The sequence below is a fragment of the Eublepharis macularius genome, chromosome 9 (assembly GCF_028583425.1).
Source record: "Eublepharis macularius isolate TG4126 chromosome 9, MPM_Emac_v1.0, whole genome shotgun sequence".
In the NCBI taxonomy this organism is placed as follows: domain Eukaryota; kingdom Metazoa; phylum Chordata; class Lepidosauria; order Squamata; family Eublepharidae; genus Eublepharis; species Eublepharis macularius.
The window spans coordinates 62,065,529-62,083,108 of record NC_072798.1 but is presented as its reverse complement, the minus strand read 5'-3'; the positions used below and the strand labels follow the sequence as shown (position 1 = coordinate 62,083,108).

Sequence of the window (17,580 nt, the reverse complement as noted above, 5' to 3'; positions counted from 1 at the left end):
AGAATCAGGATGGAAGGCAGTTCTCCAGCTTCTAATAAAAGTTTTGTTTACAAAAACAAACTTTGAACAGATACTGGCATCATACAAACCAAATATCCTGAAATAGTTCCATATGGATTATTTTCTTTTAAAACAATGTGTTATTCCCAGTGATTCTTCTAGAGGTGTAATAATTTCTCATTTTAATTCCATGGCAGGGATACGTGTCATGAACTCCTGGGACATGTGCCTCTCTTTGCTGACCCTAAATTTGCCCAGTTTTCCCAGGAGATTGGACTGGCCTCACTGGGAGCATCTGATGAGGATGTCCAGAAACTTGCCACTGTAAGTCACTAATTGAAGTGATTTAAAGTGTGAGTTCTTCTTAATCTGTATGAATTTGTTTTGAGTATAAAATGAAGAGTGTTTTTTCCCCCAGTGGGTGGTGATACTTCCTTTTATGTTTTTGTACACATACTTCTTTCCCCTCTGACAGGGCTAGAGTCCTTGCTAGCCTTGGTTGCCAAGAAAGAGCTGGCATCAGAGGGAGAGAGAGATCGGGTGTAGAGGAGTGGTAGTGGAACGTTGATCCACTCCCATTATTTTGACATGTCTTTGAAATAACATCATCCGATTAAAAATTCAGGTTAAATATATAGATTTGGAACAATGAGTGAGTTTCTGTTCAGTATGTGATTTTAATTGTTGTGCCCATAGGAGGGAAGAGGAAGCATTTACCACTGTATGAAACACACATTACGGTGCTGACTGGTGAGCGTTAGTTTCCTCCTTCGTTGCCATAATGAGAACAGTACCACACATACAATGCAGATGAAAGCAGCGCTGTCTCATTGACAACTCATAGAACAGGGAAAGGCTTGTATCAGTGGGAGCTCCATCAGAGCTCCCATGTGTTCAAGGAATATGTGGATCAAGAGAAACGGCTCTCTCTTTTCAAAACTTTATTGCAGAATCATATCAACACAACGTCTCTGGATTACTTTAGAGTTTTATGCTGAATTTATGGTGGGGGTTGCTAGAAACTTTTTATTTATAAACTAAGTGTTAGGAAAGGCTATACATACTGAAAGAAATCCACAGTAGTGTTTTTTGGACAGCTTAAAAAAGAGCTTTGAAAAAGTAATGAGAGAAGAAGTGGAAATATTCTTGAACATGTAAAACAATGCAGAAAACTGCAGCTCATTTGGAAGCGTACATGCAGAAGAAAACAGAGCAGTTAGATTAGTGGGACATATTCTGATGATACGTCGGTGCTTTACTCAGTGGCTGTTCATGTACTTATTGGCTGTTCAGATGAAGATGCAGAATTCTACATCTGCAGGCATTCCGTGATGTTTTCCTCAAATGTTGGGGAATGTTCGATATTTGGGCAATCAATGTATATGCATCGTGTATGTTCCTTCAGAGAATAATGACAGAATGTCCCATTTATAATTTTGGAGGAGATTCGTCCCACACTCATAACATGCCTGCCTGTTGAGTGCTAGTGTGGCGTAGTGGTTTGAATGCTGGACTAGAATAGGGGAGACCCAGGTTTGAATCCCCCTTTTGCCATGGAAACTCACTGGGTGACCTTGGGTGCATTACTTGATGTCAGCCTAACCTACCTCACAGGGTTGTGTCCTGCGAATAAAATGAAGCAGAGGAGAATGATATAAGCCAGAGGGGTATAAATGATGTAAAATAAATAAATAAAATATAGGCTATTTCCACATGGATATTTTGCTCTGCCTTTGCTTCTTTACAACAGCACTGTTTGCAGGAACATCCCACATGATGCTCTCAGCAATGTGCCCTGCTTCTATGTTTTCTTCTGCTTTGCTGTGATTCTTTCCAAACCTGTTTTGGTGTCATCATTTGGGGAAAATGGCAGTGAAAGTGCCTTTGGACGCTTCATAGACAGGAAGGTGTGGATATTACTTACACCGTCACCATTTTCCTTGTCACAGATCTCATGGCTGACATCCCACCCACCCCCTGCGCCAGAAGGCTTTCCGGAGCACCTTTTTTAAAAAAAACAACTGGTAAATAAAAGCTGGAAACTAGTAGATCATGGCACTAATTTGTCATAATGTTATAGCAATCTAGAAATTCCTGATTTTTTAAAAAAGCCATCCGGTGGAAGGGGGGAAATTGTGGCAGTGGGGGACTGTTACTCAGAAAGCTATTGTGTAAACGGTCTGTTGCAGTAATGAGAGCTACACAGAACCATCTTTGCAGTATAAAATCATGATCTATGAGATTGCAGAAGATGAGTGTTGGTACACTGCATTCTCAATCTATTTCATTCCATATTTAAGTCAAGGCATAGTGTCCATTATTTCAGAAATGAGGCAGGCAGCATTTTTATATACAAATCTTTTCTACTTTCTTCCTCTATAGCTCTATCTACAAATCTGTCTAATTAAAGAAACTGCTCTAAGGCACTAATTGACTCCATTAAACTGCCCCCCCCCACATTCCTGCCTTCTTGTTTGAAGCTGCTTTTCAAGCTCTGCCTCTTATGTATTAAAAACTGCACCCCCCCCTCTTCTTTTTTTTGGTAACATTTATTGTGACATTTTAATCTGGCGCTGGGGAATGAAAACTACACAATATCTGCTCCTTTTTTTGTTGGCCTATATACAAAAAACAGCAGCAGTGAATTGATTTTCTGAAATTGGAGATAATGGAAGTTTTGCAAATGTTTATTGAGCTCATTTTTATAAATATACATTGTTTATCCTTGATTGAATGATAAAAAGAAACCGATTTAATGGTAATTGTCTTTTTAAAAACATAAATATTTGTTTATATTTTGCTTACATATGCCAATGGAAATATGCCCATTAAAGGGAAATTTGCAAAATTTCTCTCTCCAAGTGAACATTAAAAAGCTGAAAGAGGAGGTGGTTGGCTTTTTTCAGATTATTTCATCAACTCAGTGAATTTAAGAATCCTTTTAAGCTTTCTTAAAGCTTAACACTGTTTCTGTGATTGAAATATTACTCTACTAGCTTTCCTTTAATCAAAAGAAGATTGATAATATTGTCATCATGGGATCTAAATGTAAAAAAGAAAATCAGTTGAAAACCAATTGTAATTTGGACAGCATCAGTGGTAACTGGTGAAAATGGCAGGTTTGCCAGTTACCGTCTTAGAACAATTATCATTCCTTCTGCAGTGTAGCCCATAGTCTGTATCAAAAAAACTATCCTCAGGCATTAAATTTGGCCATGAGCCTCATCAGGGGGCCCCTGACCCAACCATAGGGCTGCCATAGGGCCACAGGGAAAGTGACTTGTGGCCAAATGTATCATGTTGTTTGACCCTTAGCAGTTACTGCGGCATTTGAGTTAGTACGATTCCATGCCCATAGAATCTCAATGCATGTATATCTTAATATTATTATAGATTTAAGGGGGCTGAAAGCAATAGCAGTCCCCCTACAACTGGAAACTGATACACAGAAGTGATCCAGCATTTGCATAGTATTTTAGAGTGTTCAGAATGGTCTATGTACATTTATATCAGGAAATCTTACAATAAATATAGCAGTATTGCTATTCCTATATTGTAGACACTCAAAGGACAGTGGCTTGCCTAAGACAGAGGGGCGATTTGAACTGGGACCCCCTTGTTCAACAGTTTATTTGCTGCTAAAACTATTCTAGCACTAGAAGTGCAAGATGATTCAGGGGATCAGCAGAACTCAAGACAAATTGTATGTAACAGAAGTACACTTTCCTCCCTGAACAGCTGTTATTCTATGATGCCCAGAAAAGAAGTCAGAATTTGTGTTCCTAGCTCAGGGGCCACATGGTGGTGACATTACATATAAGCTCTACATCTGACATACCAAGTCTCTGTAACTTGGTATCACTACTGGCATTTCTATAAGTACAGCCATGATCATAGAATAAGGGTGCATATATAGGGTTGCATCCTGCCCCTGTCCTACCACTCTACTGAGCAAAGGTTTAAGTCTTCCTCCAGCCTAAGTCATCTTCCAATTTAAGCGGTTCTTCCGTTGAGGAAAGAGCCATTTAAAATTGGAGGAAGGCTCCTTAAACTGGAGGAAGGCTCCGGGGAGGCTGATTGGATCTAGCCCACCGCTAATGTCACTGTCTGAAGACATGACTATCTCATGTTTCTGATTGTTCGTAATTAGACTAACTTGCGAAGGGGAGTGTACAAACTGCATCTGTGGTAATATTTGGAGATAGCTGGTTGGTGTGCATGTGTGTGTGCATGCACACGCGTGCATGTGAGGTCTCAGAATTTAATTGAGGTAGAGATCTGCAGCAATTTAATTGCTGAGGACCAGAAGCATAAGAGGATCACACAGCTATAAGATGTGTTCAGCCTTTGGAAGTGTAAATAAATAAGAATCTGAAATGGGTGTAGGGATTAAGTTGGGAAGATTGATGGCATAAACAAGTCCTTTCTTGACTATCAGTGCAATCCTAAGAACACCTTCATGGGAGTAAGCCCTACTGAAAAGATTTAGATCTGTGTAGGAGTGCGCTGCAAAGATACCAGTATATCAAAAGTTTATGTGATGGCCTCTTGCTGTCTGCTCTTAACACTGCATGTGGTCTCCTGTTTGGCCAAGTCTAAAACTAAATGATATGGTTTACTATGTTCTGAGTGGAGAGATAATGTCTACTGTGAGTATTTGCCGTGGATTGTTGCAAACATTAATCGGCATCAATAAAACAGAGGAGAGGAGAACAATGTAAATTTATTTGAGTCTCCATTGTGGAGAAAGGTGCGGTATAGATGAACTAAGTAACTATGTGATGTAACAGTTTTTCTGTTTCTATAGGAATGTCTCCCTTCCTCTATCCCAGGGTTTTCAAGGCTTCTTATCCCATAAGATTGCTAGACTTTTAAAGGGAGTTGTAGTTGCAGTGTTTTAGTGGAGAATAATAATACAGATATCTGCATAGTCTCCTTTCTTGGACTCTCTAGTAAATGATACCTAAATCCTTATTCCCTGTGAATGTAATGCATGGCTAAATAAAAATATCACCTAAAATCATTATGAAATTCTTGACATGGATCCTGGGGTGGCAAACTACCAACTCAATGTGCTAAATGCACATGATAATTCTTCTAAACACACAAGTGCATTATTTGAAAAGGATCAATGGTATCATTTATACAAGCCCTCAGTCCACAAATTCAGAGGAGTTAGCCGTGTTAGTCTGTAGTAGCAAAATCAAAAAGAGTCCAGTAGCACCTTTAAGACTAACCAATTTTATTGTAGCATAAGCTTTCGAGAATCACAGTTCTCTTCATCAGATGCATGGAGGGCAAAAAGAGAAACTGGTCAGATATAGAGGAGGAGAGGGGGGGCGGGGTAGATGCAAACATCTCCTTCTGATATGCAGTTGCAAACAGCTGGTTTCTGGTTTCTGGTTTCCAGAACTCCCAGAACACTGGGAGAACACTTCAATCTACCAGGACATTCCATCAAAGACTTAAAGGTCGCTGTAGTTCAACAGAAACCTTTCAAAAACAAAATCCAACGGGAAGCTGCTGAATTGGAATTCATATGTAAATTTGACTCTGTCAAGCTGGGACTGAATAGGGACTATGAATGGTTATCTCATTATCACAGGTAACTGATTTCCTTACAGAGGCGGGGTCAGGGGGAGTCCAGTGGCACCTGGCATGGGCTTTCGGGGATCACAGTTCTCTTTGTCAGATGCATCTGGCGGGGAGAGCTGTGGTTCTCGAAGGCTTGTGCTGCAGTGGAATTGGTTGGTCTTGGAAGTGCTGCTGGACTCTTTTTGATTTTGCTACTACAGACTAACACGGCTAAGTCCTCTGAACCTTTACAGAAGCAAACTGATCTCCACATCAGAAGGAGATGTTTGCATCTACCCCGCCCCCCCTCTCCTCCTCTATATCTGACCAGTTTCTCTTTTTGCCCTCCATGCATCTGACGAAGAGAACTGTGATTCTCGAAAGCTTATGCTACAATAAAATTGGTTAGTCTTAAAGGTGCTACTGGACTCTTTTTGATTTTTCAGTCCACAAAGACTCTGTTTCATCTTGTTGCATTTCAGCAGTTACATCATGGTACTTTCAGGTCAGTGGAGACAGGCGACTCTCAGTTTTAACTAGCCTGCTATAATCCTTTGCATTATCTATGTATGTGCTGAGCCCCAATTCTAAGTCTGACCTTGATTTTATACATAGTTTCTTTTGGTTAGGAATATTTTATAGTTAGCCACATATCTGTCCACTGTGGTGTTATTCTTGTATCACCATAGATTCCATGTGACACTGATTGGTGGATATAAACCTAAACCAAAGGCATAGCAAACACAAAACACCCCCTCCCAAATATGTTTTTAAAAGCCTACAGAATGCTACTGTGTTCAAGGTGGCACCCACATGCTGGAAAATGAGACACTGATAACATTAAGAGATATGCAAAAGACATGATGTGATTCCATGTGTTTTTTAAAAAGTTTTGAGTGATGTTGTTTGTATTGAAAAACCAAATGTGCATTACTGGACGTTGTTTTCACCAGTCATGAAATCAGACCCTTAAAAAAATCAGGTATAAAAAAGAAAAAGGCATATAACTACCCAGACATTTAGTGTGGCATAACTGGCGTATTCTGGATGTTTTATAGTAATGTTTTGTAAGGCCTCATATAATGAACATTACCCAGCATGTCAACTTTCAGGCACAAAATTGTAATAGATTTTGATATTCAAGTTAATAAGAGAATAATGTGAGCCTGACAAAGCATTTGCATGCTCATTATGGCTGCTATTTTCAGGGGGAAACATCATCATCATTAAGAAATTGCGGAATCGGCAATCACAGCCCTCTGCTGAAGTTCAATCACTCATGCTGTGAATCTGTGATCTGCCAGAGAGGCAAAGAAAAAGAGAGCGGATGCTCTTAAAAATAGCTTCTATAGTATCCGGAGAAACCACAGTAATTCATTAAGTAACTAATATCATTCCAAAGTCCTTTATTTTGCAAACATATATTTTAGATTGTGGCTTGTTTTCACTTGCTTGTGCGCCGCTATTGTTCTCAAAGGAGTATATGTGGATGAGATCCTGACCTGCATTAACATCACTTAGTGAAGAACAATTTAACTGTATTTTTTTTAAAAAAAGAAAAGCCCAGATGAAACCACAGCCTCTGTTCTGCCTTACACTGCCCAGGTTTTAAAATATGAGTTTATAACTACTATTAGCATACATTTAAAATGTAATCATATAAGCATGTCTTTTTAATAAAATGTCTTTAAAATATTTCAGCTTGTCTCTCTGATAATTGTGAAGAACTTATAGAAAAATGCAAAATCACAAGAAAGTATAAAATGACAACAGTTTCCAAAGCTTGCCTAAAAAGGTAGACTATACAGTGGAAAGAGGTACCATTTCCAGGCGCTCATTCCAGAGTTTTGGGGCTCCTGCTGAAAATGTCCTGCTCTCTCCCCTGTTGTCCTTATTTTGGCTGTTTCCACACATGGATAATACACTTTCAATGCTCTTTAGTGATCATTTGGAACGGGCTGCTTCCACACACGTTGGATAATCCACTTTCAATACTCTTTAGTGAACATTTGGAACAGCTTTTCCATGTGTGGTACAAAAAATCCACTTCCAAAGGATTGCTAAAGTGCATTGAAAGTGCATTATTCAACATGTGTGGAAATGGCCTGGGTTTTCGTGTGTGAAACACAAAATCCACTTCTAAAGGATAACTAAAGTGCATTGAAAGTGCACTATTCAACGTGTGTGGAAACGACCTTTATTAGATGGGGTGGGGGGGACCTTGGGTAGGGGATACTTTCGTAATTGGCCTATGGGTCCCAACTGGAAATGTGTGTGTGTCAGGGGGAAGTATTCTCTGAGGCATAGGTTGCAGACTGTGGGATGGATCCAGTGATGAATGAGAAGAAAGGGTAATGTATTTAGCCGTAGGTCAAAGGCTGCAACATCACAAAGAGCTTTAATATAATGTTCAACAATGGGCATAGAGAGCAATGGAATGTACAGTAGATATATCAGATGATTTCATTTAATTTAGTTCTAAACCTGTATCCGAACAAATATTTTCTGATGTGTCATGTACACAAAGAAAAGGTAATTGGAATGCAATTGTTTTTATTTATTGCAAACTGACAGTGAGAAGTAATTTTAGTACTTGCACAAGGGTTTCACATGTGGAAATCTATGGGATCCAGCCTCATGAATGACTTTGATGGGCAAAATTAACACTTTGAATTAGGCCTAGAAACTAGCTGTTAGTTCTCTTGGAACAACATTCATCTCCAGATTACAGAGTTCCCATGGATAAAATGGCTTTTTGGAGGGTACAGTCTATGGTTTTATACCCTGCTGAGTGAGGTCCATCCCATCCCTGAACCCACCTTCCCCAGACTCCACCCGCAGATCTTCAGGAATTGCTCAACCCTGAGTTGGCAACCTCAGCGGGGCTCTGCTTCCAAACTCATGATAGAGTGAAGAGCAGACCACCCATTGTGGAAGGAAGGGTTAAATGGTCTGGACTCTCTGTCAGAAGCACACAAGCCTGGATGCAAGGAAAGGAATAGAGGGGAGTCTCTCTTGACTAGCCTCTACTGCCGATGTTCCAGAGGGCTTGTGTACATCCCAGGAAGGGAATGCCAAGATAACACCAGCTATTGTACAATTTAGCTCACCTCTTTTGACACCGTCAAATTTTTCATTTTTAGTTCTGCAATACCCTGTAATGCTGTGATATAGTTTTCCAAAGTACTTGTGCTCTAGTGACATTGTGTTACTAGTGTTACTATAGCTCTAGTGTTAGCAAATAACAATCCTTAAGAGTTCAGCCTGTGCTCAAAATTCTCACCTTCATCTCTGGCTGTTCTTCCACCATACTGGCTGGGTTAGACAGCAGGCAGGATAAGTTGCACATGTCCAAGATATATGCATGGAGTCCCAACTGCATCTCAAGCCATAGGTAGACAAGTAAAAAGGCAGAGCTTGAGTGGTGACAAATACTCTGCATAGCAGGAAGGAGGGACAGGAAATGGGGCAAGTCCTTTCAATTGTGTGTGTTACTCCCCCTACCATGACACTGAACACATACCTAGAGAATTCACTCAAATTCTAAGCTGCTGCCAAAGTAGAAAGAACACCTCATCCACCCGCACCTGTTGCTGCTCTTCAGTACACACACAGATGAGTTAAATTCTATGTTTTTTTTAAAACTGAGCAAGAAAACAGCAACAGCTGTGAGTGCTAACCGTGTCTATTTTCTGGAGCAACATGGCCATAAATATCCCAGTCCATTGAGAAAGAATTAAACATTTATGCTGCTTTCTAGCCATGTGAGTCAAAGTTTCTTTTCGACTCAGTGGTAAATAGATTCTTCTGAATATTTAGTGTTGCAATGCATGAAAGGCAATTGCTTTAATCACTGTCCACTGTGAACAGTCAAATCAAGTTTGTTAGCTGATTTCATTCACCCAGGTTGATGCTGGCTGTTTTTGATCTGGGATAGTTGAATGAATAAATGAACTTTAGACAATATGCTTGATAGCCAGAAAATTCTAACTTCAGACCTGGGATAGGGCTTAATTATTTCATGATACTGCTTAGAAAAGTTGGCATCTTAGTATTAAAAGGCACCAGGGATGGGTAATGGAATATAAACTTGGAAAAATTTAATGAAGATGTGACATGATCTCGTTGTCAAACTGTCTAATACAATTTTTATGAACCCAATCTTCCTTTCTAGAACCAAACACTAATTTTGCCATCGTTTTGAGTTCCCTCTGGCACATATATTACCTTCATTTACATTTAGCAGTTCTATACTATTAAAGTATGCACATATAAATGAATGTTGAACAAATCCCTGCATTATTCATTGTTATGCTTCAACTTGAGTGTGTATTAGTGTATTCACACACTCAGAGAGAGAGAAAAGAAAGCTGCATGAATATCACAGAGCTGCATGATAAGGACTAGAGGTGGGCACGATCCAAAAAAATTACCGATCAAGCTGATTGGGGATTGGCGCTGGCGACGACCCCAAATCACCGATCCACATCGGTCATCTCCCATTTCTGATCTGTGGATCAGGGATCGGGGAGGCCAAAGCGGAGGGGCGCCTCGCTGTTCCCAGCTATGTGGGAAGGTGGGTGGTGGCAGCGATGAGCCGCCTCTGGGACGTTCACACACACACACACACTTAAAGCAGAGGAGGGGGAAAAAAGTTTTTAACCCGGCGACGAGCCGCCTCCCCTCAGGGAGGGGACGTTCACACACACACACACGTGCGCGCGCGCGCGCGCGCGCGTGCACACACACACACACACACACAGAGTGAGAGAGCAGGAGGGAGAAGTTTTTAACCTGGCGACAAGCCGCCTCTCTCAGGGAGGGGACGTTCACACACACACTTAGAACAGAGGGGGGGGGAGTTTTTAACCCATCCCTGCCTCTCCAAATAGAGAGAGAGAGAGACCCCGTCAACATGTTTCAGCTAGCTTTTAAAAAAAAAGCAGGGACAGAATCCTCCATTCCTCCCCACCCAATTTTAAAAGCAAGCAGCCAGTCTTCCAAAAGCATATTTTAAACACACACACAGAGCTGTGAATTAGGTTTTCCCACAAAATACAGTGTTTTAAAAGCAGGTTAAAAACAGAGTGACAGACAGAAAAACAGCCATTCCTCCTACAAAGCCCCGTTTTTCAAAAAAGCAAAAAACGTTTGGAGTGCCCATGGCTACAGAACACCCCCTTCCCCCTCCCTCCCCTGGCTGTCTTCCAACTGGTGAGTGCATTGCTGCTCCGTGGTTGGAAGGAAGCCCTGCTGATCAAGGCAAGCTGGGCTTCCATTTGGGTTTCCAGGGTGACAGGAGGAGGGCAAACTCAGCTCAGGCATTCCCCTGGCTCCGTTGCCAGGGGAATAGATTACTGACGCCGGAGTGACTGGATCTCCGATCAGATACCGATCGCCCCGATCAAGCCCCAATGAAGCCCCCCACCCCGGACGCTGGATTGGTCGCCGTGGATGGCACCAATCCGCCGGGTCCCGATCGCGCGAATGCCATTATCGTGGGTATTTTTCTATCGTAATGCTGATCATGTCCAACTCTAATAAGGACCACAATAACCTATCTTACAAAGCCATAATGTGTTGTTGAGCTAGGGCTTCTACTTTTGCAAAATACTGCAATCAACTGCAGTGATATAGAGTGAGTACCTCATGTTAGACCTTCAAATGACCATGGATGGAGAGAAATTGTCATTGGGAAGCAGTTGTGGAGGAATATCGCATTGTGTCTAGATGGAAAAATCATGGATTTTGAAATGAAACATGGATTGAACTAAATAAAAAAACACGGGCACAATAGCGACAGCTTATGTAGCTTTAAAGCTATAACACCTATGATGCAGTTTAACTTGTAGTGAAAAACACAAGGGCAAAACATCCAAGACTGTTAATAGTTTCACGTAGATGGCCTTGTTGATCTGCACTAGAACTGTAGGATTTGAGTCCAGCAGCAATTTAGAGACAGGGCATGAGCTTTCGAGAATCAAAGTTCCCATCTTGTATCCTCGTACCATCCTTGTTTCTGAAGAAGGGAGCTTTGAATCTCAAAAGCTTATGCCCTGAAAATATCACTGGTCTCTAAGGTGCCACTGGACTCAAATCCTGCTGCAAAATTGTTAATGAAAGGAAACAATAATATTGATGAAATTAATATACAACCTTTCCTGGATAAAATGTGAATAGATGAATGAAATTTCTGCAGAAATCTGTTACTCAAGAGTTGGAAGATTGGACTAAACCGAGTTTCTTGTTTGCATTATTAGTTAATCTATGCAAAATTACTGCAGCCTAAGTCTAGTGAAATCAGTGGACAGACTGGAGTAACCCTGTATTGTAAATGTAACATGTGAGCCTAGAACCAGATCCAGCCTTCCTTTCTAGAAGTGACTGACATATTTCCATGTGGAACAGCGGGTCAAGGACACGAACGGTAAACTAGTGATTTCTTCACAACTCACAGCAGCCCCTCAAGTCTCCAACATGAACCTTTCTGTGTATTTTAGTATCTATGAAATGTCCGAAATTGTGTTTCCTATTTTGCTTTGTGTGCGGAATTGGGTCAATCTTTGATTGAGACAAGGGCTTGGATCACTACCTTTAAATTTTGGCTTAAAATTTATTTTAGAGCTGAGCCTTCTAGTTTTTTAACCTATTTGAAAAGGGATCAGTATTCCTGGGCGTGGTCAGCGGGAATACTGAGTAAACTTAAGTATATGGGACTAGCAGTGGAGGACCTATTTATGTCTGATGAGGCCTATATCCTGAATGGTGTTAAGCAGCGTCTACTAGATTGGGAGCAACACAAGTTATTTCCAGCCCAACCTTTTGTTTGCTCCTCAGCTGCATTAGAATTGACTACATATGTTGGCAGAATTCCACAGTACTTTTATGATCTTGAGACCCCAGGCTGTCGTAGGGCCAGACTAAATGCCTTTCCCTCCAATGTCCTTCAGGGGAGATACCAGTGAGTCCCCTTTTCAGAAAGAAATTGTTTGTGTGGAGCCAACTGCCCAGATACCATCCAGCATATAATTTTGGAATGCCATTTATATGATAAGTTGCGGAGAATGCTGTTTGAGAGGTTGCCAAAATGTATTGAACACCAGAACAATGTTCTGTTAAAGGATGATGATACAGCGATTTCTAAAGTAGTTGCGGAGTTTTTAGTGGGTGTGCTTAAGATTCATACAAGTTTTGTATAAATATATTGACTTCTGATATTTTATGTAATTTTATAGTGACCTGTTTGCTGTCTTAGATCTTTGTATGCCATTAAAGGTATTTGAATGGATCTAGGAAATGTTAGCATAAGAAACCTATGAACTAAGTTCAGAAGCTTTTTGAATGCCTTCCTTAAATAACTTACTCAAATTATCCCCTTTAAGCACCCTGCCATGCTCACAATCATTGGAACTAAATTGATTTTTTTCCAGGCTCACTTAAGCATGATACAGACGGTAGTGATCTTGATAAATTCATCATTAAAAGAGAATCTTAGATGGGTCAGGTGGGTAGAGTTTGGAGCACCACCATTTTCAAACTAGAGCTTTTCTTTAAATAATAGAAAGCTCTAAAATCTTTCATTAGGAGTTGCCATATTACAAATTTCAAAACCCTGTTTGAAAAACTCTTATAGTCTGTGAATCAGTATTCGTGGTTTTGAGGTCATTAATTCATAGGATTACCATAAACTGGAAGTAATTTGACAGCTTATAACATGTACATTCTTTGGTTCTATCCTACCGATGGCCCTTTCAGGACTATGGCTTAACTGCAACTTTGGATCGATGAACGACTGAGTCTTAAACAAAGTTCCATACTGCTAACTCTGCTTACGTTGGTGTAACTCTGCTTAGGATAACCCTGCATTGTGCCACTTAGATTTCAAGCTGAAATTGTGGGTCATCTTTGCTGTAAGTGACCCATTCTTTCATTTAAGCCCCTGGCTATTCTCCCAGTCATAGTAGCTAGTGGAGAATTTTTAAACAAGAAACTTACCTGAAAACATCCAGTTATACATTAAAATCCTGATTTTTAAAATGTCTTAGACTGGGCAAAGCAGTGTTCCAAGTGAGGTGGTATATTGACCCCATTCTGACTACAGCCCTGAAGGAGATGCAAACTGTAAAACCTTCATACAGGTGGGAAACTATTAAGCACTGAGACCTTTTGACTATGTATGAATAAGCTTTGTGCTGAAAGTATTAGACTTAATATTACTTTACTTTCTCAGTATACTCTGTATCTCTCTAGTATGTTTACAAACTTTTGACAGGTAACTTAGTGGTGACTCACCAGTCTAATCTATATCAGTGATTCATTCTCCATACATGGCTTCACTGCTATAAAAAACCCAGCAGATGCTAAATTCTATTTGAAGAAGATTTCATGTAAGAGCTGTGAAAAACCCCTCCCATTTGGGAAATGTTCTTAGTAGCATAATTACTCTTTCCCCTTGTTCTGTCTTTCAGGTGAGGCCTTCCTATTTTTGCCAAGTAGGTTTTAATACAAAGTAGAGGGTGGGAGGACCTGAGGGAAAACTTCTTCCCTCAGGTCCAGCAATGGCTCCCAGCCTCAAACACTCAGCCAGCTTCACTGATTGGGTGGCTTGGGGATTCAAACCGCGCGGCTCAACTTGGAGCTGCAAGTAGCTAAAGCTGGGGCCGGCTAGAAGGGATAGAGCCACTCCTGCTCATCCCTTCCCTTGCAAGCCCTGCAAACACCAGTCCCAGTAAGTACGGGGCCAGGGGCTTTTAAGCTGTATCAACAGATGGTATCACTTTACTCTGTTCTGGTTAAACCATGACTACTGTGTACATTTTTTGGGCATCACAGTTTAAGAAGGATTTTGGCAAGCTGGAACATGTCCAAAGGAGGGCAATAAAGATGACGAGGGGTCTGGAGACCAAATCCTATGAAGAAAGGTTGAAAGAGCTGAGTATGTTAGCCTGGACAGGAGGTGAATGATAGGTAATACTATAGTTCTTTTCAATTATTTGTAGGACTATCACATAGAGGATGGAGCAGAGTTTTCTGTTGCCCCAGAAGGTTAGACCAAAAACAAATGGGTTAAAAATTTTTTCCCTTTCTCACAATACAAGAACTCATGGGCACTCAATGAAATTGCTGAGCAGTCGGGTTAGAATGGATAAAAGGAAGTACTTCTTCACCCAAAGAGTGATTAACACATGGAATTCACTGTCACAGGAGGTGGTGGCAGCTTCAAGCACAGACAGCTTCAAGAGGGGATTGGATAAACATATGGAGCAGAGGTCCATCAGTGGCTATTAGCCACAAGGTATAGATGGAACTCTGTCTAGGGCAGTGATGCTCTGTATTCTTGGTGTTTGAGGGGGCAATCAGTGGGAGGGCTTCTAGTGTCCCTTCCCCACTGGCAGACCTCCTGATGACACCTGGTTTTTTGGCCACTTTGTGACACAGAGTGTTGGACTGGATGGGCCATTGGCCTGATCCAACATGGCTTCTCTTATGTTCTTATGCTCTTATGTTGTTAAAATTAAAGCAAAAGAGTTTTCAGCTAAACATTAGGAACAACTTACTGATGTTAGAGCGGTTACTCAGAGCTTCCCTTACTTGGAGGTATTTAAGAAGAGGCTAGATGGACACCTGATAGCAGTGATAATTCTATTACTCAATATGAATCTACACAGATCAGGAGAAGGGAGGGCATGAAGAGATGAACTGGTGTAAGGTTCTGACGGGAGCCATCAGAACCTTTGGTGTAGTGGTTAAGAGTGGCAGGACTCTAATCTAGAGAACTGGGCACTCCTCTGCTTGAAACCAGATGGGTGACCTTGGGCTCTCTCAGCCCTACCCACAAGGTGATTGTTGTGGGGATAATAACAACATTGTAAACTGCTCTGACTGTGGTATTAAGTTGTCCTGAAGGGTGGTATATAAATCGATGATGATGATGGCGATGATGATGGTGAGGATGATGATGGCGGCGGTCTTTCTTATATACCCAGGGTAATGCATATTGCCACTTTGGGATCAGGAAGAAATTTTCCTCTAGGCCAGATTGGCCAGGGATCCTAGAGGGCTTTTGCCCCCTTCCTCTTAACATAGAACAGGGGTCACTGGGAGTGGGGTGAGGAGGGCGGTAGCTGTGAATAGACATGGGCATGAACAGCATTACGAACAGAAAAAACCCATGAACAGCCTAATCTGCTGTTCTCGAACAAGCTGTTCATGAGGCCCCATCCTAAATGAACAGGTGGTCGTTGCAAGCCTTGTTCATTGCCTTTGGCAGCTGCTCATCAAGCCAGACAGTCTGGCACCTGCAATCAGTCCCCTTGGCAACTGGAGGCAGGGGGGGACTGAACTCTGTCCTGAACTCCTTCTGGCTTTTCTTCTGGCTTTAACCCTTCAAAGTACTTCCAGCAGGGAGTCCCATTTTTGCCACTGTGGAGAGAAAATGACAGCCAATGGGGAGACCCGTGGATCATGCCTTTCCAGGGGTGCAATCTCTCTGAAACTTGGGGGGTCTTCAGAGGACAGTGAGGACTATGTCCCCTGCAAATTTGGTAACCCCTCAAATTAGCTGCCAGCAGACACTGCTGTTTTTGCCAGGACAGGATCTTTAAAGGGCCAGGTAAGTGGGTTTGAGGGGAGGGGGGCTAAGTGGGGGTGGGGGTGGGGTTTCTGGCCCCCACGAACAACAAACATGTCTGGGATCAGTTCATGTTCGTCCATGTTCATTGTTCGTGGATGGCAACGAACGACAAACAGGGTGTTCGGGGTTCCCCCCCCCCGCTCGTGCCCATGTCTAGCTGTGAATTTCCTGCGTTGTTGGACTACATGACTTTTGGAGTCCCCTCCAGCTCTGTTTTCTGTGTTTCAAAAATATAATATTAATTTTTTTGAATATCTGTAGACAACAAAGGGAATGCAGATGCATTGTAGGGAGTTTTGCCTCTGATTAGTCAGAATCTATTTATTTACATTACAGAAAGAATTGTAATATTTTTTATTATTGTGAGTATTCCCTCACTATGTCATCAAACAGCCATCAAGGATTACAGGGTTTTCCCACTCACCTCCATGCTGAAAAGAGTGGTCAGGGTTTGTTTGTGCAAGTGAAAAGAAAGTTCATTTTCAGGATCTAGGAAGAGACAGAGAAGCAGTCAGGCTTTGCAGAGAGTTGGCTGAAGCATCTTTGGGGTTCAGGTTCTGACTCTTTGGGTATCTAATGTCCAGTAGCAGATCTTCTGCCTTGTAGGAATGCACCAGTATTCTGCATGGATATTTGAAAATAAAGCAAGTACTACAAAATACCATAAACCAGGGTTCTCCAAAGGGAATCAACCTTGGTAAGTACTAGAACCTCTCATTGTTTGGGTAAAGTAGGGCTAACATTACAATATTTTTGTTGGCTTCTTCTGCAGGAACCACTTGTACAGACACCTGTTGCTAAGGCAACATTCAGAGTTTGAGAAAGGAGGAAGAATTGAGATTGTATATATACCAGGGTATAAACAGAGAACTCCCACCTCAAATAGAACCGTGGAACTGTTCCCTCCAGAATCCAGAATAAAGCTATCAGTTCTGGGTGTGTCTGGGCATTCTAGACAAATAGGTGATGGCCATCTAAAGCTGAATGTGTTTTTTCTTCTTCCTATATAGTGGAAATGAAAAGATTCATTTTTTAAATATTATAAATTGGAAGTGCAATTCCTGAACAATTTCCTTAGAGAGCCAGTTTGGTGTAGTGGTTAAGAGCGCGGGACTCTACTCTGGAGAGCCGGGTTTGATTCCCCACTCCTCCACTTGAAGCCAGCTGGGTGACCTTGGGCTAGTCACAGTTCTCTGGAGCTCTTCAGCCCCACCCACCTCACAGGGTGTTTGGTTGTGGGGATAATAATGACATACTTTGTAAACCGCTCTGAGTGGGGTGTTAAGTGATCCTGAAGGGTGGTATATAAATCGAATGCTGTTGTTGTTGTTATATCCAAAGTCTCTCCTTAGAAGGCCTTACAGAGTTACTAG

General features: G+C 41.5%; 1 protein-coding gene across 3 annotated transcripts in view; it reads left to right on the top strand.

Moving 5' to 3' along the window:
* The window catches only part of TPH2 (tryptophan hydroxylase 2), a 92,844-nt gene that overhangs the window by 57,369 nt on the left and 17,895 nt on the right, over nucleotides 1-17,580 (top strand). For all 3 annotated transcript variants that reach the window (XM_054988744.1, XM_054988743.1, XM_054988742.1), the window contains exon 8: nucleotides 198-324. In XM_054988744.1, coding sequence (XP_054844719.1) covers nucleotides 198-324 — 127 coding nt within the window. The remainder of the gene's footprint in view (nucleotides 1-197; nucleotides 325-17,580) is intronic.